Raw genomic sequence first — 24,414 nt, forward strand, 5'->3', positions numbered from 1 at the left:
GGATTTTCCATTCTTTTGAGTTGGTTATGCCCCAATTGTATATTTAATTTCAATCTTTCCCTTCTCTTTATGTTCTTTTCCACAGGAGAATAACCTCTCCATTCTAATCTGAAATTAATTATTTATGCTTATGAACACCTTGGGTACCTGCCTGATCTATTTATTTTTTGAATAAAACATCTGAATAGGAATTCACGTTTGCCAAGGCAAACATAATTTTGAGGTAAATGCCCTTTCCCCAACTGTTGCCTGATTAATTGTTCTAAACCATGGGGTGGTCTTGTCATTATCCCATTATCCAAAATCTGTCCCTGTGCACCAGCAGGCCAGGTGCCTGCATCTGACAAGCAAGATTGGCATGATCAGGTCCCACCTGACTTTCACATTCTTATCTTTTGCTGTGATGACATTCTCCACTGGTCCAAATTCACCCAGCCACCCCTGGTTCCCTCTCAGAGGGCCCCCTTGAGGTGAGGGGTGTGCCACCCAGTACCTCCTAGAACTGTTTGCTTAAGTGGGGAAGCTGGTCCACATCCTGAAAGCAGGTCAACACAGGGGACACAGGGCCAAGACAGTCACCTACCTAGAGCTGATCCGCCCACTACCGCTTCACCCCTGTAGTAGGGTTACCCACTGGCTAGCCCCAAATAAAATGCACGGACTTCAGTGCCTGCCCCTTCCAGACTGCCCTTGCCCTTTCCTTCAACTCCTCCCACCTATTGCCTGAGTCGGAACCATTATATCCACCAAGAATCACTCAAAACGCGAAGGGATGCAGGCAAGGCAGGGGTTACTTTTCCCGTAGGGATCTGGGGTTTAGGAACCAGTGACTTGTCCAAGGTCACTTCAAAGAAGTGCCAGGAGTATGATTCTGACTGGAGCCTCGTAACTCCCATGCAGTGCTCCTTCTAAGACTCCACGTCTTGTGTGAGGTTCAAGGGAAAGGGGGCTTAACAATGATTTGAGTCTCCTAAAGCACACGTAAGGTGTTCTGTGAACTGCAGAATACTAGCTGACAAAAAGCATCCTGAAGACCTGAGGATACCTAATGGAGGCAATACAGAGGAGCCAGGTGGGTTACTTCCTAGCCTTCTGCAGACGCCCTCGCCACCTACAGCCAAGGATCTTCTCCCACCCCCCAGGCTCCTCCCTCAAGCAGCAAGCTAGAGGACGCGTTGGCTGTTTCTGGCACGGTGAGGCCACCGTACAGCATCAGGATAAGGCACCGGGACTAGCGGAGCCCCGCAGGCAGGCCACAGGTGTGACGACGTGACCCTCTGCCTGTCCCAGCACAGCGGACCGCGGGCAGAAAATAACGCCGGGTCACCTGCCATCCGAGGGCTCTGGAGAGCCGCCCCCCAACCCACGTGACCCGAGCCCGGCCCACCCCGCCGCCCGGGTCGGTCAAGGTCTGCGCCTGCGCGGGCGCGGGCTCGCTCGCCGGCCGTCCTGCGGGCGGGCGGCTGGGGCGTGGGGCCGGCGCCCGCGGCCATGGGTGAGTGCCGGGAAGGGTGGGGTGGGGTGTGGAAGCCGGGATCCTCTCCAGTCTCTGGCCGGAAGGAGGGGAAGCTTGAAGAAGGCTGCGAGGGGCGGCCGCCGAGATGGAGGCTAGGCCCTGCGCGCGCGCGCACTACGCCCCAGCGCGCCCGGAATTCCCGGGCCCGGCAGTTGTGGGCCCAGGTTCGCGGTTCTTGGTTCTGCCGCCCGCCGGCCCGGGGCTTGCGCGGCGCCGTGGCTTCCGGGCTGGGCGGCCTTCACCGCAAGTAGGGCGGGCCGCGCGCTCTCCGGGCGTGCGCGGGCTAGGGAGGCGCCTCCCGAGCGCACTGGACCCCGGGGCGGGGACGCACTGGACTCAGCCCCGGCGACGGACACCGGCCTGCTCGAGCCGGATCCCAGAAACGGGAGTCTCGGAGACGATCGGGGCCCTGGTGCGGTGACCCCATTCTCTCCCCCTTTACACCGACGGGAAATGGAGGCCCGGAGAATGCTCGTTGTGCTACACCATGTTGCATCGTGTCGTAGGAAACTGTTGTGCGCCACTCTGCTGGTGGCAGCGCTCGCCTCTACCGATTATTCAGTATTAAGTGTAGCTAGTTGGACTGTGTCAACGCTTGGTTTTTTTGTCCTTTACAGTTCTACACAGCTGGTCTTAATTCCCACCTTCTGCCTCTCTACCTGTAATTTATGAAACGGAAGCCTTTGAAATACATGTGTCGTGACCACCGTGCCAGCTGGAGCGTATGGATTGATTCATAGAGTCCAAGGTGCTAGCAGGTCCGGTGTCCCACAGTGGTCCCAGAGCACAGGTGAGGCTCTTTGGAACTGGAGTCGCGCAAGGCGCATCGCAGGCAGCGTCACAAGCTGTTCACCTCCGAGAGGAGTTGACTCAGCTGGGCTTTTGGTACATGAAAGTAAGCTCCATTAGTAGATTTTAAAGTCGTACGTATTGCCTTGGGTTTATAATGGCAAAATAACGTCATGACTGCTACTAGAACCCTGGCTGACCCTGTTCTGAATGCTGACTCAGACCTGCTGACTAGTGGGAATTCCCATCTTTTGAGAATTACAGTCACCCTCTGCCCAGATTTTGCACAAAGACCTTTGCCCTGGGATTGTGAGTGTATTCTTGTGGACTATGAATTACAGTACTTAGAATTTATACTCCTTTTTCTTTTTTTAATCTTTTTTTTGTAATACTGAGGTTTGAACTCAGGGCCTTGTTACGTAGGTGCTCCACAACTTGAGCCACCAAGAGTTTTTTAAGCCACACGAGTTTGACCCTTGCAGTTGGTTGAAAGTCATCTTCATTAATTTGGCTTCCATATGTCAAATGTTTTAGGTACCAAACAAGTGCAGTCACGGTAAATAAATTTTGCAAGAAATCACAAAGGATTATTGTTCATGGCAAAGAATTTAAATGGAGATCAATTTAGCAAAGTGATTTAACCATGTTCACAGGATAGTAAACGTGGCAAATTCTAAACTGCTGTCACAGAATACCATGTACACTTATCTTTCCTTCTTTTGCTAAGTTAAGACTGTTCACACCATTGCAGGAGGTAGGGTAAGACTAGAGGGAAGGATTTAAATCTGTGAAGTTGGGGAAGTGTTTCATGATATCCTTCTTCCTATTTAGACCTGTTTTGTTTTGTTTTTTTAATCTGAGAATCTAAATGTATAACATTCTTAAAATTTCTTAAGTTTGATACTGACTAGCCAATTTTCTGTTTCCTATTATAGAGTTATGACAAACTGGGTGGAGGAACTTTAATTTACAGAATTATGGACCATAACACAAGTTCCATTCCTTAAAAGTGAAAACTGAATATGAACAGTATTTTTTTTCGGTGCTGGGGAGTGAACCCACGGACTGTGCATGTCAGGCAAGGTTCTACTACTAAACTATGTCCCCAGCCCTGGACAAAATTATAATTGTCCAAGTGATTAGATACCTTGGTTTTGTCTGGGAACATGTAAACAGCTTTTAGGTAGTGACTTAGGAATTTAAAATATACTGCTATGTGTTCAGTATGAAAAAATGAAATGTTTTTGACATTCATAATTTATCACAATAGCGTGTAATGCGTACATAAAATATTTTTGTTGATTTTAACATTGTTTAATTGTGAAACTAAAAAAGCAAAATATTACAGTAGGTATCAAACATTTCTATGCTAACTTTTAGTTTTTCTAAATATAATGTAAGATTGACAAGAATTGCTTAATCTTAGATTGGCAAGTCTAGTACTAACAAGAATTTTTTAACTCATGCCTTTCAGCTGAACCAGTAAAGCTAATGTAGTAGACCGGTTAATTATCAGGCTCAGTACCCTCAAAAACCTCAAGCATCTATAGAACCATTTCTTAAGTTCATCATATTAAGTCACAAAACCTCATTACATTAAGAAGGGGCTGGGGGAGGGGTGATAAAGGAGAATGATGGAGGGGGGTGAATCCAACTATGATGCATTTTAAGAACTTTCGTAAATGTCACAGTGTACCCCTAGTACAATAATTAAAAAAGAAAGAAAGAAAAAGCTCAGAGGAATTTTTGACAGTGCTGGGATTTGAACTCAGGGCCTTGTGCTTGCTAAGCAGGCACTCTACCATTTAGGCCATGTTGCTATCCCTTTTTACATTGTTTCTTTATTAAGATAGAGTCTCACTTTATTCCCTACCAGCCTGGACTGCAGAGCTCATGACAGGTAATACCTCTGCCCCAGCCATTGTTTGAGGTAGAGTCTTGTGAACTTTTTGCCTGGGCTGGCCTCAAACTGCAGTTCTCCAGATGATCTGCTCCAAGTAAGGAGGATTATAGGCTTAACCTCTCTCCCATCGCTAGAACCCTGGGTCTGTTTTTAAAATGTCCATTTTATTGCAAATAGCAACACTAACCTGGCCAGCTGAAAATTTTAGAACAGTTGTAAGCAACTAAAATAAAATATAATGCAAAATATCTTAAGCAATAAACATGCAAAGGAAAATGAATAGCCTTAAACACTCAAATTATGAAATACAGACTAAATTACAATAACCATCTAATGTAACATTAAAAGACAATGAGCCTAGACAAAGTATGAGAAAGAATGCAATAAAGAGAGAAAGTAAACTTAAAAGCTGAAAAATAACAAAACTGGTTGTTGAAGAGATGTTTCTTTGCTGGGGGTGAGGGGTATAAATTGAGATCAACTGATTACCCTGCTCTAGGAAAAGGGAACATAAATAATAGAAATAATTTGTTAGAGCAGCAGGTGCCTTATAAGACTATAGAAATGAAACCAGATTTTATTTTTATTTATTTATTTATTTATTTTTAAGGAAATCCATTTACCAAAATTAACTCCAGAAGAGAGAACCTGGCAAACCAATAACAATGGAAGAAATTGGGAGCGCCACCAAAAAGCTGTTGTCCCCCACAGCACCAGGCTCAGCTGGCATCACAGGTGAATTCTTTTAAATTGTCAAGGAACAGATGATAAAATTTTAAATCGTTCCGCAGCATGAGGAAGGAAACATAAGATTCTTTTTACAGAGCCAGTAAAACAGACACCAGGACTTCATGTGAAAATAGAAGTAAAATTAAAAACTTGGTTTGTTATAAATAGTAGTAGTGAATTTTAAAATAAAATATTGAGAAATGGTGGGCTAGGGTGCAGCTCAGTGGAGCGTACTTGCCTAGCAGGCAGGAAACCCTGGGTTCAATCTTCAGCACAATAAATAATATCAAATGTTATTTAACAGTACATTAAAAATGTATTTCACCATGCCAAGTAAGATTCATCTTCATGTTATGAGAATGGATGTTATGTACTACAGATAGTCTCTGACATACAATGATTTTGTTTACAATATTTTTACTCATTTGTGCATGTGTGGTGCTGGGATTAAAACCAGGTTTGCATGCATGCTAAGCAAGCCTACCACTGAACTGCATCTTTTGACTTTTTGGTGGTTCAAAAAATGATACACATTCTTTAGAAACCATACTTTGAATTTTGATCTTTTACTTGGATAGTGAGATGCAAGACAGCAGCAGTGAGCCACATCTCCAAGTTAGCCATGCACTCATGAGTGTAAACAACTGGTATTCTTTGTTGCTAAGCTATTATGTTTGGTAGGTTAGGTGTATTAAATGCATTTCAGGAGCTAGGGGTGTAACTCAGTTATAGAGCGTGTACTTAGCATGCATGAGTCCCTAGGTTCAGTCTTTAGCACCATAAATAAATAAATGCATTTCTTTTTTTTTTTTTTTTTTTTTTTTTGTGGTACTGGAGCTTGAACTCAGAGCCTTCACCTTGAGCTACTCTGCCAGCCCTTTTGTGATGAATGTTTTCGAGATATGGTCTTGCAAACTATTTGCCCGGGCTGGCTTTGAACTGCGATCCTTCTGATCTCTGCCTCCTAAGTAGGTAGGATTAGAGGTGTCAGTCACCAGCGCCTGGCTAATAAATGCATTTCTGACATGATATTTTCATCTCACAATGGGTTTATCGGGATGCAACTCCATCATAAGTTAAGGTACATATACATATATTCACCAAATACTTAAGGAAAGAACAATAGGAATAGTTCAGCCTGTTGAGTACCTTCTGTCCTCCAGACAACTCCCCTGTGTGCTTTCCATGTATTAACTCAATGAACTGAGACAGCCTATGAAGTAGGTAACTGCCTATCTTAAAAACAAGGAAACTAAGCCATAGAGACTTTGAGTGACTTGTCAAGGCTCCCATGGTGGATGCATGGTATAGCTGGGATTTGAATTGAGTAATAGATTCCAGAGGTTCTTACATGTTGCATTGACTCCATCTCCAGTGTCTGTGTGATCAGTTCAGTAGTTACCTAAAAGCATTTGATCAAAGTTAGATTATGGGTGATGAGAGGGGGGAGTAGAGGTGTTTGAATTTTAGCAAAACAGGAATGTGTTTTCTTCTCAAGTTTGACAACTCTGTATGAGACCCTTATTAGTTAATCATTAGTACCAAAAAAATGGAATCCATTTTTAATGGGAACCAATTTCATAGTAAGTAGTAAGGGTGGGGCTTCAGTTATAATTGCAGCTATCGAATTTTTTGAATGTAGAATGAAGTTTTGGGTTTTTAAATCATCATTTTCCGGGTGAGTTTATATGATAGCAGTGAGAAGACATGCTTCCTTTGTTTGTAACACAATCCTAAACATGGGCAAGGATAGATTATAAATAGGTATACTTGAGTAAGAACACATTTAAAAATTTATGTGGGTCAATGGGTCATTGAACAGGGTCATTGAGCATCTTTTATGTGTCATGATGATTTGTTTCCCTAAATAAACTTGTAAGTGTCAGGGCTTCAGTTGTGAGCACTCAGATGACAATAGCTTCCTGTTTCTCAAACCAAAAGCCATTGTCCTGCTTATTGGTAATTACTAGGAGAGTTCCCACAAATGTTGAGAAAAATACAAATATGTACACTCTTGCCATTATTTTGTTCAGGTAGTGTTTGTTAGGTCACAAAGATAGAAAAAAGAAAAATACAGATTATAAAAGAGAAGTCAAAATTATTTGAAATTAAATTTTACATTATGGTAACTGAAACAAATCTGCCAAAAAAATGAAAAATAGAGGATTCAGTAAGTTTAGTGCTTCTAACCTTAATACACAGGAATTGGTAGCTTTTTCATATGAAGAAAGAAAGCAGCTAGAAAATTAATGGAAGGAACCAGCCAATTCATCATAGTATCCAGAAAGATAAAATGCCTACGTACAAGAAATAGTCTTGATCTGTAGGAAGAATAATTAAAATGGTATAAGGTTTGTAAAAGATGTAAGCAAACAGGAAGATACTGTGTCCTTGTAAAATTCAATGTTGTAAAGGTGATAGTTTTAAAAATCTATCCTCAGAATCTCTTCTATAAAGTATCAACAGATTTTTGGGAGGAACAGGACGAAAGTACAGTAAAAGTTTACCTAGAAGAAGTGAGAGGACCTAGAAAAGAATGGGAGGCCCTAGTAGATAATGAAATATATGCAGTTGGTTGCAACAGATTAGCACTGAAGAAAGAACTACTGCACTATTGGTGGAGGACAGAGATCAGTGCAAATGCCTGTGGGTATCTAGATTTTGCAAACCACTGATGAGAAGGAAGTTCAGTCAGTGATGTTTACAATCTCTTACTGTTGCTTCACTCCATACACTAAAGTGCATAGAGATTACAATACATATGGTAAGTGAAACTATAGAAATTATAGAAGGAAGCCTGGATTACTAATAATTTGAATAATTAGGCCTTCTAAGGAAGATATAAAATCTAGAAGGTAAGATTGATAGATTTAATATCCAAATTAATGTCAGTATCACAAAAATGATGTAGACAAAGTGGGAAAGTGTTTGGCACAAACTGACTTACAGAACTGGATGTAATTGTCTTCATATACAAAGACATTTACAGATCAATAGGAAAAAAGTGCCGGCAGAAGAATGGCTGGTGTATGAAAGTTTACAGTAAAACAAACTTAAATAATCAGTAAAAATGAAAAATGCTAAATGTTAATCAAAAATTTTAGATGGTGAAACAGTTCATCCAGGTATAGGTGTAAAGCTGACCATTGAAAAAATATTTAAAGGCAAAAGAAAGGAAGAGTGACAGTAATTGTAAGTAGGAGAAAGGCTAAATCTATGGCACGTACTATGCAACCACTTCAGGCACTGAGGTATTTCTGGGATCAGCTTAGATTCAACAGTGTATTGATGTGCACGTTGCTTTTAACCTAGTAGTGTATTCTTTTTGCTTGTTTTTTAAATAATGGATAGGTTGGAACCAGGTAGGGAATAAAAGGTGGAGAGGTCTGACCTTGATCGGGTTGACTGCTAAAGAGGCTTTTGCACTAGTTCAAATAAGAGATAAAGACTTGAGTAGGCCAGTGAGCCTAGAGAGAATCCAATATTTGGTTGATGTGCAGCTTTTTTCCCTCTAACACTTAATACACATTTCTTTTGTGAATTTTTATTTAAATTATTATTATTTTTTTTTTATTGCTGGATATACTAGCATCCCAACTGCAAGGACACTGACATCTCCTTACTTGAGCATGCAGGTGTCTTCATAATTCATTTGTACCAGTTTTGGCCAGACTCAAAATAATTCTTCTGTTTAAATTGCAGTGAAGGAATTTAATTGTCTGCAATTGTCAGAACACATTCTTCAAACAAAATGTTTTGGACCTTGGTGGTGATGTGGCTTACCTGGTTATAGAGGTGGATAGTGAAATGGTGAAACCCTGCCACTGTGCAGCTCTGTAGGTGACTTAATGGGAGAAAAGTTTCCTCCTTTTACCTTGCTCAGGGTATTCTTTGGGCTCACAGTGATACTCAGTCATAATTCTTAACTGAGGGCAAGTTTATCTTTTCCAGAAGTGTGACGGCAGACCTGCAAACAATGAGGCTTTAGGCCATAGATGGTACAGATGCTTATGTTTTGTTAATCTCCTGTCTTGTAGGAAAAAGGCACACAGATCTGGGTGTAACATACTTATGGAGAAAGTTTATTTCCATGTGCTTTCACAGAGGAAAGAAGGTTGTCTCAGAATTTTCCCGAGGGTCTCCCATGACACAGGTCCTGGCCTGTGCTCATCACAGGCTTCTCCATGCTCATTGGCTTCCCAGTCTTCTCCCACCTGCATTTTGCTTCTGCAGGACATGTATGAGCAATTCTGCAAGAGTGTGAAACTGCTGCTGTCTTGGCACAAGACCTGTGCCTCAGCCTGTGCCACTCCTTTGGCTAGACTGTGCTTTACCCTAATGTACACAGTGACTCCTACTCAGTTTTCCACTCCAGGCCAAAGGCCATACCCTGCCTATCATCCCCTCTAGACCACTAGTTAATGGCCTCCTCCCTTGTGGGCCTTGACTCTTCGTACTTGTGTCAGTGATTGCATTTTGTCACCTTGCAGTTGGACTGTTTGCACATCTTATCTCCCCTGAACTAGGTACCTGACATGCATACTCTTCGTCAAATGGCCACTCTAATCTTGGAGCATGGACAGTATTAACATCAGTTATAAAAATGGAAACAGGCTCAGATGGGTAAAGCAGTTCTCCTTAGGCCACTTTATAATTTCCTCATGTCTGTCACTGTTGGCCTTTTGTTGTCCTTATTACACCTTCATGATTGTCACTGTCTAGCTTTTGAAGTCACTTTAATAGATCAAGACAAATTTAATTTGAAAAATATAAAAAGGAAAATACAGCTTTATGAAATGAGAGTGTAAGCCACTTCCCTTAGCTTTTTCATGTGTACATATTTGGATAAAAATGGGATTGTGCCATTTTACTATTCCTTGTCAAAAGTTAGTCTTTTTTGCTTTTTTTCTGTAAGACTGTTAAAGGACTCGTTTAAATTTCATAAACATCACTAAAAATTCAAAGTTGGTACTGAGCTGAACCTTAAATGGTCCTTTGTTTTTCATGATTGCGTAATATCCTATCATGTGGGTGCATACTCACTTAAGCCGTGGGACCCTTGAGGCTGAGCCTGTTGAGAGTATTTAATGTATTCAGTTTTGTTGTCAAGAGCATTGTTGTGACTGTCTTATAGTTGAATCTTGGTGTATGTCTCTTGTGAATAATTTCCCTAAGTTTTCTGTGACTCAGCTCTGTCCTCTGCTTGACACTGATTATGTTTCTCTTTAAAATATTTTGTCCTGAATGTTTAGCAGTTTATAGCAGCATGTGTGTGATATAGGAAGGAAAAAAACATTAGTAACTGGGCCATTTTTTTATTATAAGTCAAAGACCTACATGGTTTATCTGATGTGTTTTAGTTCCCATTTAACCCTTAAACGTAGTTGGGATTGATTGCTTCCATCTCTTGTCTATTGAGTAGTGCTGCTGTGAAGGTGCATGTGCAAGCTCTTTAATGTGGACATATTCCCACAAGTGGGATGCTGGGTCATGTGAAACCACTCTACTGTTTTCCGTAGTTGTACCATTTTACAACCCCTCTAATAGCACACAGGACTCCAGCTTCACATCCCCACCAGGACTTGTCGTGTTCTGTGTTTGCCGCTGTTCTTGTGGGTCGTCTTGGTAGCAGGTATCCTGAGAGGTATGGGGGTCCTGCACTGCGGTTTTGATTTGCACTTCGCTGGCGATTAGCGATGCTGAGCATCGTTTCATGTGTGTTGGCCTCTTTGGAGAAATGTGCATTTAACTTCTTTTTTAATGGAGTTATTTTTTTGTTGTTGAATTGTTAAACATGGCCTCCTAGCGTGGAAGAATTAGTCAATTTAAAGGACTGGCAGAGTTGCTCAAGTAGCAGAGTGCTGCCTACCTAGCAAGTGCAAGGCCCTGAGTTCAACCTCCAAGTATCGGGAAGAAAATGTTTAGCAGGAGAAGCAGGTCATGTGCACACCTATAATCCCAGCTACTGAGGAGGTGGCAGTCAGGAGGGTCACGGTTCAGGGCCAGCCTGGGCAAAAAGTTAGTGAGAACCCCCTACCCCCCAACCTCCATCAACAAGCTGGGTGTGGTGGCATAGACCTGTGATCCCAGCACTTGGGAGGCTGAGGCAGGAGGATCTTGGGTTTGAGGCCACCCTGGGCTATACAGTGAGATTCTGTCTCAAAAACAATTTAAAAAAAAGAGCAAACACAACCCACTGATAGAGGGTACTAGTGTGCACCACATGCATGTACCAAGTACCGTACTGAACCCTGTGAATGTGTAAATACAAAATAAAATAAATTTATGTAAAGAACTACTGGTCCATCTAAACGGGAAAATATAGCATCCAGAGATTGGGGGAGAGACTTGGGGGAGAATTCCATGTGTTGGACTGTATAAAACTCAGCGTCGTGTGTTGTTTATAGGTTAAATAGTCCTTCATGAAGAAGAAAGATCTCAAGCAACATGATGGATTCAGAAGCTCATGAAAAGAGGTCACCAATCTTAACATCTTCGAAACAAGACCTGTCCCCTCACATTGCACATGTGGGTGAGATGAAGCATTACTTGTGTGGGTGCTGCGCAGCTTTCAACAACGTGGCCATCACCTTCCCCATCCAGAAGCTCCTCTTCCGGCAGCAGCTGTATGGCATCAAAACCCGGGATGCAGTTCTTCAGTTGAGGAGGGATGGGTTTCGGAACTTGTATCGTGGAATCCTCCCCCCACTGATGCAGAAGACAACTACCCTGGCCCTCATGTTTGGTCTGTATGAGGATTTATCCTGCCTCCTCCGTAAGCATGTTAGTGCTCCAGAGTTTGCAACCCGTAGCGTGGCTGCGGTGCTTGCAGGGACCACAGAAGCCATTTTCACTCCATTGGAAAGAGTTCAGACATTGCTCCAAGACCACAGGCATCATGACAAATTCACAAACACTTACCAGGCTTTCAGGGCACTGAAATGCCATGGAGTTAGAGAGTATTATCGAGGCTTGATGCCCATTCTTTTCCGTAATGGGTTCAGCAATGTCTTTTTTTTTGGCCTTCGAGGACCCATCAAGGAGCACCTGCCTACTGCAAGTACGCACAGTGCCCACTTGGTCAATGACTTCATCTGTGGAGGTCTTTTGGGGGCCATGTTGGGATTCTTGTTTTTCCCAATTAATGTTGTAAAAACTCGCATACAATCTCAGATTGGTGGGGAATTTCAGTCTTTCTCCAAGGTTTTCAAAACAATCTGGCTAGAACGGGACAGGAAACTGGCAAATCTCTTTAGAGGGGCCCATCTGAATTACCACCGATCTCTTATCTCTTGGGGAATAATCAATGCAACTTATGAGTTTTTGTTAAAGATTATATGAAAAAGTCACCAGTGAAATGCCATTTATCAACTAAATAGAACTAAGAAAGGTACAGTTTGACGTTGTTCCTAATTGGCCTAAATACAAGTTGGTGTCGTTAAGCCCTCACCACAGTAAATTACGAGCAGAGCTGTTTTCCTTAAGCATCAACAAAAACAGAGTAAGAGGTTTTAATAGGAAAATTTAAGGATTTTTTTTGTTGTTTTGTTTTTATCATTAGCCAAGAACTTAAGGGTAATTGCCTGGTAAATAGCTAGCTATGTGATGGCCTTTGACAGGTAACCTGATAGCAAGATATGATTCTTTTTCCCTCAAACAGCCTTGAAGCCTTTTACATTGAAACATAATGACCTTGAGCAGCCACAGAAAATGCTGTCAGTGCCCCAGGACTTCTCAGGCTTGCTTAATGTGCTACTCCACTTCCTGCAAAGGGCAGTGTTTGTTAAACTCAAGGTAGGACAGGAGCAGAACAGAGAAGAAAAGCAGCTTAGTAGGTGTAGACATTTCATGATGAACTGTTAGTGTTAATTTTGAAGCTAAGCACCTACTGAGATAGTCGTAGTAGAATCAACCAGCTAATTAAAGAGAAAAGTTCCCATATTGCTTCCTAGCTTCGAAAGTTTTCTGTTTAATTTTAAATGTGACTTTAAGCCCTTCCAAAATATCCTGTGTTTGTTGATTTTACTGGTTTCATTACCAAAAGATAGGAGGACTTAAATTTTGTTACAGGTCTTTCATCCAGAAATTGTCAACTGCTTATAGATCATATTCTGTTTAACTTGGTTTCTTTGACTAATTGGTGCCAACTTAGCAGAAGGATTTGGGGCTCTTTTCCCCTGAGTAGTAATTTGTCACATTCAAGCATCCTGTTCTCTTAAACTATACTTTGAAAAAGTTTTACTTTTAAAAAATAAAACAGATGCTCCCATGAAGTTTTATTTTGGAAGTCTGTTAATACCATCCCAGGTTCTCTTTTTTCTTGCCTTCTAAATATTACAAGAGAAGGGAAAATAAAGCCCCACAGTGTTAGCTGTCTTTTACTTTATTCTTTGAAATAAGACTTTAGGATTTTGACATTTGGGAAGCCCAGTTTTACCATCGTTCAGTGAAGCAAGATAGTTTTAAGAGCATATGATCCGAATACATTTAAGGGATTATTTTGAATTCTAGAGGTTGATATTAGGTATATCATCCCTTAACAGGCAAAAACTTGTCAATGAATCAGAAAATATTAGAATTTTTTTTTCCAAATAAGTGAAGCAAAAATTATTCATATGCCAGTTGAATAATAAGACATAAACATCCTGGAGTAGTTTATGAATTTTTTTAATCTGTAAATATTAGTGAAGATTGCTTCTGGCATTTGACATGAGACAGTAAGTAGGTTTCTTTCTCTTTTTTTTTTTTTGTGGTGCTAGGGATTGAACCCAGGGCTTCGTACATCCTGGGCCAAGTGCTCTACCACTGAGCTACATCCCCCCACCCCCTTTTTAAGGTAGGTTTTTGTCACCAGTTTTTCATCTTTCTGGGTTGATTGCATTTAAATACATGCACATGCCGACCAAAATGAAATCAGGGCCTCAACTGGTAGTTTACTCACAGTTTCTGGGCAGATAACCCAAAACAGCTGTTTACCTCTACATGCAGCAAGACTAGTTACCGTGAGCATTCTTCCAGCCGTGAAGGGGTAGGGAACACTAACCATGAGCAAGGCTGAATAGGTCTGCTTGACAAATTTGTGCTAGATACAGCAGTTTAGAGTAGGGTACAGATGTGAGGTTTTCAGAAAACAAGAATTTGACACCAAATAAATTTAAGTAGTGTCCTTTGGCTTGTTGAAGAGTCAAGATTTGAAGGGAGTCAAGTTTCAGAAATGAAAAGACAGTGCATTGGCTCCTGACCCCCCTCCTCATTTGTGTGACCTTGAGTGCCCACGGGCGGATCTGGGTGCTCAGCGCAGGGTAGGTGTGTCAGCCAGGAAATAGGCCTTAGTCTGGGGCAGTGAACTTTACTAGGCTGCAGTGTTGTGAGGCTTGCTTTTGTTACACTCCACACAGGTGATAGAGATTTAAATCGTAAAGCACTTTTGTGAAATAGAAGTGAGAATTGTAAGGAAAATGCTTTGGTTTTTGCCATCTCGAATATGTGGTGTTTTAAAAACAGTTGTTAGCATTTTTAATGATTTTAACTCATTTTTAATTTTTGTCACTCTTTACAGCTCCTGATGACCAAACTGCAAATACATTACCACAGATGGTTTTGTGTTGTCCTGTAGACTTCTTAAATTTGACAAAAAATTCAGAACTGTAGCCAACAGCTTTATCTGAATTTTAGTGTCATGTGTAATTAGTAAGAAATTCTGCTGTTGTTTTTTACCTTCAGTGTAAACTAGTATGGTAATAATTTTTAAAAGTCAAACATGATTGAATATCTGAATAGCTTTAAAAGTAGCCTTTCTGTTACATATGTGGCACAGGTGGTTCGTGAACATAGGACATTTAAGTGTTATGTCCCATGATTCATATCTGATGCCACCAGATATGTGTTACAAGTTCTGAATTTAGCACATTTCTAGTGGTATGAACCCTCAGGACTGCACCACAGAGTAAACACAGCCTTTGTATGGTAGCAAATTTGTATCTGACTTGTTTCGTGTTGGGGACAAAGTTGATGTTTTTGTGTAAATAGTCAATACTCATCTTATGGTTGGTTATATAATCATTTGTTATATATTATGAGCTGTGCAATAAAGCAGAATTGTGTATACATAGTTACCTTTGGATACCTGCAATTCCCAAGCTCAGTTACAGTGGTGATGCTCTGTGTGAGGCCGTGCAAACTTGTAAGGGAGTGATGTAGTGAACACGATGGGTGCCATGGGATTGGACTAACACTGCTGCAGTACTGATGAAGTACTGTAGTGGGAGGGTTGCAAGGCAGATTATGTTGGAAGAAAAAAGGTAAGCACTTGGACTTGGTTTCCTTTATGTTAAGATACTTGCTTTCTCCTGTACAAATAAATGCACATCAGACTTGAACTGCTTTCTCTAAATTTAAGGACTTCTAGTTTTTAATGCTGTCTTTCTGTTTAATAAATATTTGCTTGCCTAAATGGTTCACAAATTGGGTGGGGGTTCTCTGTATGTTTCTTCTTTTAAAGTTTCATTATTAAAAGTGATTGAGCACAGAAAACTATTTTTGTTTGCTCATTTGAGTTATGTGACTATACAAGTTTGATGAAATGTGTTAAGTGTTTTAGAGTTACCATAGTTTTGGGTGGAATTGGAGTAAAATTTGTTTTTAAGTCCATCTTATTTGATGCCTGTGGTTGGGTAGTTTCTTACAAGCACTTTCATTGGCGGGGTAGATTAGTCATTAGTTTTTTGTTGATAAACATTTAGCACACTGCCTTGGCTTTTAGCAGTTCACCTGACGACTGGCAAAGCAAGCCTTCATTTATCCAGATAGCTTTACTGCAGAGCATTTTGGATTTTTAAGGCTTTTCCTCAAATGTAATGAACTTTTCACTACAAAGTGTAAATTTTGTTGGTAAATTCAGTTATCGGTCATTTCTGTGGCAATGGTATACCTTCAGGTCATGCTTTCCTCCCATTTAAATGGTCTCGATGTGTGTGATTTCAGTTTTCACATCTACTTTGTCTTCATAGCTGCTCCTTTCTGTTGCTAATTGGTTAGGAGAATGTGAAGTTATATCAGCTACACTGTTGGTTTATGTGTTAAATGTTAAGTTGTCCCTGTCTCTAGGAATAAGTGACATTGTGTAATAAGGGGTGTCCAGGTAAGGAGCAGTCATACAGTGCTTCTCAGTCCAAGTTTTGGATAGGCATCCATCACAGTTGGAAAGTGTACTGTCCCGAACTTTAAATTTACAGTTGATAAATGGGGCATTTAATAGGGGGGGAGAGGCAGGGGGGCGTGGAGTAGGTAAGGGAGGGGGCGGGGAAAGGGAAGAGAAATGACCCAAACATTGTATGCACATATGAATAAAAGAAAAAAAAGGGAGCATTAACATGTCACCTAGTTTTAACCTGTCTATAGCAGCCATTGGAGGAGGAGGAGATTAGATGTGACCAGGAACGGCTCTGGGGAGCTCTGTATAGCTGCAGAGCACTGCCAATCCCCAAGAGGCTGGCTCCCAACTTCATTTATCTGAAATTCTCAGGGAATGTTTTTAACGAAACAAGTATGTCTGTTTTGAAGACAACACAGGATTTATCTAAATTCTTGTTTCCCTTCGAGCTACATATTGCTGTCGGAGGAGTTTTTGTTTTCTAATGGAATGTCGTTCCTTCAGTGAGCACCTTCCCTTTCTGCTGCCGCAGATACCAAACACCTCGCCCTGCCCTGCAACACTCAGGATGACCCCTGCCTCCCTTACCCAGCTAGAGCAGACCGCTCGGTCTCGGCGCTGCAGCCACCACACTCCTCCCTTACCCAGCTAGAGCAGACCGCTCGGTCTCGGCGCTGCAGCCACCACACTTAGTGTCTCACCCTGCCTCCAGCCTCCACCCGCTCAGATTCCCTCCGTCCTGAGCTCAGCTCTCCCTCCTTCTCTTAGGAACTCCTGGGAGTTCTTCAGCTTCCAGTTCAAACGTCCTTTCCTCAGTGAAGCTGGCTCACGTTCATGACTAGGTCGGGTTCTGGTATGGGCTCCTGTGTCACCACGTTCCTATTTTTCATTGCCCTAACCTGCTTTAACTGTGTGTTGATGTTCGTTGCCCCTGTAGAATGCCAGCTCCATAAGAAAAAGACTTTGTTCTGGTCCTCACTGCATAGATGCCTTGTATTTCTTTTAAGAATAAATTGAGCCAGAGTGCCAGTGGTCACACCTATAATCTTAGCCACTTAGGAGGTTGAGATCAGGAGGATCATGGTTTGAGGCCAGTGCGAACCCATCTTCAAAATCACAGGAAAATGGACTGGAGGTGGCTTAAGTGGTAGAGCACCTGTTTGCAAGTGTGAAGCTCCGAGTTCAAACCCCAGTCCCACCAAAAAATCAAATATAAATTGACCGGGGTAGAGCACTTGGTCTACCAAGCACAAGGCCCAGGATTTGATTGCCAGCAAGGCAAAATAAATAACTAACTAAAAACATATCATGCAAGGGATGCAGGTCAGTGGTAAGAGTGCTTGCTGAGCATGCTCAAAACCCTGAACTCAATCTCTAGCACCGCCAAAAAATAAAGTTTAGAGGGAGGACACGTAGGATATCGAGAATCATGGTCACCGAGAATATCCATCTGACCTTCATTTGTGGGTGGGTTGTGGAGGGTTAAGGAAAAGGTCATTTTTATACTGATCTCAAGGTTACTGAGCTGTCGTCACTTGGCTGCCGTAACAAAATGCCATAAACTAGATGTTTTAAACAACGGACATGTTTCTCACAATTCTGGAGGCTGGGAAAGGTAAGAACAAGTTGCCAGCAGCCCTCTTTCTGGTCTACAGGGGACTGCCTGCTATATCACGGTGTAGAGCAAGAGCGAGCTCTGGTTTCTTGGACTGTTTGTTTTGTTTGTAGTACTGGGATTTGAACTCAAGGCTTCACACTTGCTAGGCAGGCGCTCTACTGTTTGAACCATGCCTCCAGCCCTCTATGGTTTCTTAAATGTTACTAATCCCATTGTGTGGCCCCACTTTATGACCTCATCTAGACCTAATTACTTCCACAATGTCACTTGGAGGTCCTTCCAGATACTGTCACATTGGGTTTCAAGGCTTCAACATGCAAGTTTTGGAGGGAGCACGTTGAGCACACAACGTGAGCTACGTGGCTGATGAGACGTCTTTATTCTCCTTCAATTTCCATTCCATTCGCCTTTATTCTGAGACGTGTCCAGCCAATTTGAGATAAAACATTTGTACCCAAGTCAGGATTCCAATGTACGGTCACTCCATTTTTCTTACCCCTTCTGGCTCAGTTTCTGAATTGTGGAACTCAACGAAGTTGACTGAGGAGGACATAAAGTATTTGTCATTGGTCACTATTTTGTTAATATAGAAGTGCCATGGAGGCAGTGACTTGTTTGAATTGCTTTAGAGCAAACCACCTACTCTACCTTTTATCATTAACAGAAATAAAAGATTCAGTTCAGGTGTTACTAGTTTAGCAGTTACTTTCTCCTTTTTTTAATGGTACTGGGATTTGAACTCAGGGCTTTATACTTGCAAAGCAGATGCTCTACCACTTAAGCCACATCTCAGCCCACTTTGCTCTGAGATGTCACTTACTATTTGCCTGGGTTGGCCTCAAACCATGATCCTCATAATCTCAGCTTCTCCAATAAATAGGATTATAGACGTGAGCCATTGGCACCCAGCAGTTACTTGCTCTTGATGTGGAATACGTATGTTAAAGACTAATTAATTTAGCTACACGTTATTTCAGACAATAGTAAATTCTTTTTCAAGTATCATATCTATGATAACAGGTAAACTTTCAGGTTTCCTTGGGATCCCCACTCTGCTCTCTATTAAATAACAATGATGAGAGTTTTATAGTGATTTTTCAGCTTTACGTGCATTTTGTTATGTTCATGCACAGATACAATGTATTTTGATATGATTTGCTATCATTCTCTTTCTTCTCCCAACTCCCGCTAGTTCTGACAGACCCACTATTATAACCGTGTTCTCGTCCTGTCTATGTGTATGTGTGGATAGCTAGATAGACCGACCGTACATGTATTTATGTATACATTTATCTTTTATGTCTCATTTCCATATATGAGGGAAAACATGCAGCCTTTGTCCTGGCTTATTTCACTTAACATGATGATCTCCAGTTCCACCAATTTATCTAAAAAGAACACACTTTCATTCTTTTTATGGCTGAATAATACTCTATTGTGTATATATATCACATTTTCTTAATCCATTCATCAGTTGTAGGACGTCTGGGCTGTTTCCAAAGCTTGGCTGTTGTGTGTAAACCATGCTAAAATAAACATGGGTGTGCAAGTGACTGTTGTATCCTGGCCTACATTCCTTTGGGTATATGACAAGAGGTGGTATCTCTGGATCTTACGTTAAGTCTATTTTTAGTTTTTTTGAGGAATCTCCACATTGCTTTCCATATTGGTTTTACTAGTTTACATTCCTACCACCAGTGGATTAGGGCCTGTGTTTTCCCCACACCCTTGCCAGCATTTATTGTTGTTTGTGTTATTGGTGATAGCAATACTGACTGGAGGAGGTGAAATCTCAGTGCAGTTTTGACTTGCATTTCTTTTGATGGTCAAGGATGTTGGGCATTTCTTTATGGATTTATTGGCCATTTGCATTTCTTTTGAGAATTGTCTGTTCAGTTCATTTGTCCATTAGGTTGTGGATTCTTTGAGGGGTTAGTTTTTTGAGCTGCCTGTATATTCTGGTTATTAATCCATTGTCAGATGAATAGCGGGCAAATATTTTTCCCATTCTGTAAGCTGTCTCCTCAGTCTAGTAGCTGTTTCCTTTGCTGAGTAGAAGCTTTTTAGTCTGATGTAGTCCTGTTTGTCAATTCTCTTAATTGCTGAGCTATTGGAGTTCTGTTCAGAAGTTTTACCTATGCCCATATGTTCCAGTGGTTTCCCTATTCTTTCCTGTAGTAGTTTCACAGGTTCAGATATTACATTAAGGTCGTTGATGCACTTTGTTTTTTTGTTTTTTTTTTTTTGACCTAAGAACTTTAAAAAAATTTTTTTTTCTATTTTTTTTATTGTTTTATTATTCATATGTGCATACAAGGCTTGGTTCATTTCTCCCCCCTGCCCCCACCCCCTCCCTTACCACCCACTCCACCCCCTCTCTCTCCCCCCCACACCCTCAATACCCAGCAGAAACTATTTTGCCCTTATTTCTAATTTTGTTGAAGAGAGAGTATAAGCATTAATAGGAAGGAACAAGGGTTTTTGCTGGTTGAGATAAGGATAGCTATACAGGGCATTGACTCACATTGATTTCCTGTGCGTGGGTGTTACCTTCTAGCTTAATTCTTTTTGATCTAACCTTTTCTCTAGTTCCTGGTCCCCTTTTCCTATTGGCCTCAGTTGCTTTTAAGGTATCTGCTTTAGTTTCTCTGCGTTACGGGCAACAAATGCTAGCTAATTTTTTAGGTGTCTTACCTATCCTTACCCCTCCCTTGTGTGCTCTCGCTTTTATCACGTGCTCAAAGTCCAATCCCCTTGTTGTGTTTGCCCTTGATCTAATGTCCACATATGAGGAAGAACATACGATTTTTGGTCTTTTGGGCCAGGCTAACCTCACTCAGAATGATGTTCTCCAATTCCATCCATTTACCAGCGAATGGTAACATTTCGTTCTTCTTCATGGCTGCATAAAATTCCATTGTGTATAGATACCACATTTTCTTAATCCATTCGTCAGTGGTGGGGCATCTTGGCTGTTTCCATAACTTGGCTATTGTGAATAGTGCTGCAATAAACATGGGTGTGCAGGTGCCTCTGGAGTAACCTGTGTCACAGTCTTTTGGGTATATCCCCAAGAGTGGTATTGCTGGATCAAATGGTAGGTCGATGTCCAGCTTTTTAAGTAGCCTCCAAATTTTTTTTCAGAGTGGTTGTACTAGTTTACATTCCCACCAACAGTGTAAGAGGGTTCCTTTTTCCCCATATCCTCGCCAACACCTGTTGGTGGTGGTGTTGCTAATGATGGCTATTCTAACAGGGGTGAGGTGGAATCTTAGTGTGGTTTTAATTTGCATTTCCTTTATTGCTAGAGATGGTGAGCATTTTTTCATGTGTTTTTTGGCCATTTGAAAATCTTCTTTTGAGAAAGTTCTGTTTAGTTCACTTGCCCATTTCTTTATTGGTTCATTAGTTTTGGGAGAATTTAGTTTTATAAGTTCCCGATATATTCTGGTTATCAGTCCTTTGTCTGATGTATAGCTGGCAAATATTTTCTCCCACTCTGTGGGTGTTCTCTTCAGTTTAGAGACCACTTCTTTTGATGAACAGAAGCTTTTTAGTTTTATGAGGTCCCATTTATCTATGCTATCTCTTAGTTGCTGTGCTGCTGGGGTTTCATTGAGAAAGTTCTTACCTATACCTACTAACTCCAGAGTATTTCCTACTCTTTCCTGTATCAACTTTAGAGTTTGTGGTCTGATACTAAGATCCTTGATCCATTTTGACTTAATCTTGGTATAGGGTGATACACATGGATCTAGTTTCAGTTTTTTGCAGACTGCTAACCAGTTTTCCCAGCAGTTTTTATTGAAGAGGCTGCTTTTTCTCCATCGTATATTTTTAGGCCCTTTGTCAAAGACAAGTTGGTTATAGTTGTGTGGCTTCATATCTGGGTCCTCTATTCTGTTCCACTGGTCTTCATGTCTGTTTTTGTGCCAGTACCATGCTGTTTTTATTGCTACTGCTTTGTACTATAGTTTGAAGTCAGGTATTGTGATAACTCCAGCATTGTTCTTTTGACTGAGTATTGCCTTGGCTATTCGTGGCCTCTTGTGTTTCCATATAAATTTCACGGTAGATTTTTCAATCTCTTTAATGAATGTCATTGGAATTTTGATGGGAATTGCATTAAACATGTAGATTACTTTTGGGAGTATAGACATTTTTACTATGTTGATTCTACCAACCCATGAGCATGGGAGATCTCTCCACTTTCTATAGTCTTCCTCAATCTCTTTCTTCAGAAGTGTATAGTTTTCCTTGTAGAGGTCTTTCACATCTTTTGTTAGGTTTACACCTAGGTATTTGATTTTTTTTGAGGCTATTGTAAATGGAATTATTTTCATACATTCTTTTTCCGTTTGCTCATTGTTAGTGTATAGAAATGCTAATGATTTTTCTATGTTGATTTTATATCCTGCTACCTTGCTGTAGCTATTGATGATGTCTAGGAGCTTCTGAGTTGAATTTTTTGGGTCTTTAAGGTATAGGATCATGTTGTCTGCAAATAGGGATATTTTGACAGTTTCTTTACCTATTTGTATTCCTTTTATTCCTTCTTCTTGCCTAATTGCTCTGGCTAGGAATTCCAGTACTATGTTGAATAGGAGTGGAGATAGTGGGCATCCTTGTCTGGTTCCTGACTTTAGAGGGAATGGTTTCAGTTTTTCTCTGTTAAGTGTAATGCTGGCTGTAGGTTTGTCATATATAGCTTTTATAATGTTGAGGTACTTTCCTTCTATTCCTAGTTTTCTTAGAGCTTTTATCATGAAATGGTGTTGGATCTTATCCAAGGCTTTTTCTGCATCTATTGAGATGATCAAGTGGTTTTTGTCTTTGCTTCTGTTAATGTGGTTTATTATGTTTATTGATTTTCATATGTTGAACCACCCCTGCATCCCTGGGATGAAGCCTACTTGGTTGTGGTGAATAATCTTTTTGATGTATTGTTGAATTTGGTTTGTCATTATTTTGTTGAGGATTTTTGCATCAATGTTCATTAAGGAGATTGGCCTATAGTTCTCCTTTTTGGAGGTGTCTTTGCCTGGTTTTGGGATAAGTGTAATACTGGCTTCATAAAATGTGTTAGGCAGTTTTCCTTCCCTTTCTATTTCATGGAACAGTTTAAGGAGGGTTGGTATCAGTTCTTCTTCAAAGGTCTGATAGAATTCAGCAGAGAATCCATCAGGTCCTGGACTTTTCTTTTTGGGAAGACTCTTGATTGCTGCTTCAATTTCATTTTGTGTTATAGGTCTATTCAGGTGATTAATTTCCTCTTGGTTCAGTTTTGGATGATCATATGTATCTAGAAATCTGTCCATTTCTTTTAGATTTTCAAATTTATTTGAATATAGGTTCTCAAAGTAGTCTCTGATGATTTCCTGGACTTCCATGGTGTTTGTTGTTATCTCCCCTTTTGCATTCCTAATTTTACTAATTTGGGTTTTTTCTCTCCTCATTTTAGTCAGGTTTGCCAGGGGTCTATGGATCTTGTTTATTTTTTCAAAGAACCAGCTTTTTGTTTCATTAATTCTTTGTATGGTTTTTTTGGTTTCTATTTCGTTGATTTCAGCTCTTATTTTTATTATTTCTCTCCTATTTGTTTTGGGATTTGCTTGTTCTTGTTTTTCTAGGAGTTTGAGATGTATCATTAGGTCATTGATTTGGGATCTTTCAATCTTTTTAATATATGCACTCATGGCTATAAACTTTCTTGTCAGGACTGCCTTAGCTGTGTCCCATAGGTTCCGGTAGGTTGTGTTTTCATTTTCATTGACTTCCAGGAACTTTTTAATTTCCTCTTTCATTTCATCGATGATCCATTCTTCATTAAGTAATGAGTTATTTATTTTCCAGCTGTTTGTATGTTTTTTGTCTTTATTTTTGTTGTTGAGTTCTACTTTTACTGCATTGTGATCAGATAGTATGCACGGTATAATTTCTATTTTCTTATATTTGCTGAGACTTGCTTTGTGCCCTAGGATATGATCTATTTTGGAGAAGGTTTCATGGGCTGCTGAGAAGAATGTATATTGTGTAGAAGTTGGATGAAATGTTCTGTAGACATCAAGTAGGTCCATTTGATCTATTGCATATTTTAGATCTTGGATTTCTTTATTGATTTTTTGTTTGGATGACCTATCTATTGATGATAATGGGGTGTTAAAGTCTCCCACAACCACTGTGTTGGCATTAATATATGCTTTTAGGTCTTTCAGGGTATGTTTGATGAAATTGGGTGCATTGACATTGGGTGCATACAGGTTGATTATTATTATTTCCTTTCGGTCTATTTCCCCTTTTATTAGTATGGAATGTCCTTCTTTATCTCATTTGATCAATGTAAGTTTGAAGTCTACTTTGTCAGAGATAAGTATTGCTACTCCTGCCTGTTTTCGGGGGCCATTGGCTTGATAAATCTTCTTCCAGCCTTTCATCCTTAGCCTATGCTTATTTCTGTCAGTGAGATGGGTCTCCTGTAAGCAACAAATTGTTGGATCTTCCTTTTAATCCATTTCATCAAGCGGTGCCTTTTGATGGGTGAATTAAGTCCGTTAACATTAAGCATTAGTACTGATAGGTATGTGGTGATTCTTGTCATTTAGTTGTCTTAGTTGTTTGAAGGTTTGATTGTGTGTACCTAAGTTGAGGTTACTGTCTACTGTCTTGCTTTTTCTTTTCCTGTGGTTTGGTGCTGCCTGCCTTTTCAT

General features: G+C 40.7%; 1 protein-coding gene across 5 annotated transcripts; it reads left to right on the forward strand.

Annotated features, from left to right (window-relative positions):
* Positions 1 to 1,216: 1,216 nt before the first annotated feature.
* On the forward strand, positions 1,217 to 15,470 carry Slc25a51 (solute carrier family 25 member 51). Of its 5 annotated transcripts, none has more exons than XM_074051412.1 (5): positions 1,217 to 1,495; positions 2,134 to 2,306; positions 4,819 to 4,943; positions 11,345 to 12,327; positions 14,497 to 15,470. In XM_074051412.1, exon 4 carries the CDS (start codon positions 11,385 to 11,387, stop codon positions 12,276 to 12,278), a length of 894 nt encoding a protein of 297 aa, XP_073907513.1. In that variant the 5' UTR covers positions 1,217 to 1,495; positions 2,134 to 2,306; positions 4,819 to 4,943; positions 11,345 to 11,384; the 3' UTR covers positions 12,279 to 12,327; positions 14,497 to 15,470. The 5 variants fall into 5 exon arrangements, with proteins under 5 accessions (XP_073907513.1, XP_020013477.1, XP_073907512.1 ...); XM_074051411.1 differs by adding an exon at positions 3,241 to 3,383 and having other exon boundaries at positions 1,218 to 1,495; positions 11,345 to 15,470; XM_020157884.2 differs by having other exon boundaries at positions 1,218 to 1,495; positions 11,345 to 15,470.
* Positions 15,471 to 24,414: the final 8,944 nt, after the last annotated feature.

Source organism: Castor canadensis, chromosome 13 (assembly GCF_047511655.1).
Source record: "Castor canadensis chromosome 13, mCasCan1.hap1v2, whole genome shotgun sequence".
Classification (NCBI taxonomy): Eukaryota; Metazoa; Chordata; class Mammalia; order Rodentia; family Castoridae; genus Castor; species Castor canadensis.

Excerpts from the sequence above, each read along its gene's own strand:
- Slc25a51 (XM_074051412.1), top strand. The coding sequence starts at position 11,385 with ATGATGGATTCAGAAGCTCATGAAAAGAGGTCACCAATCTTAACATCT.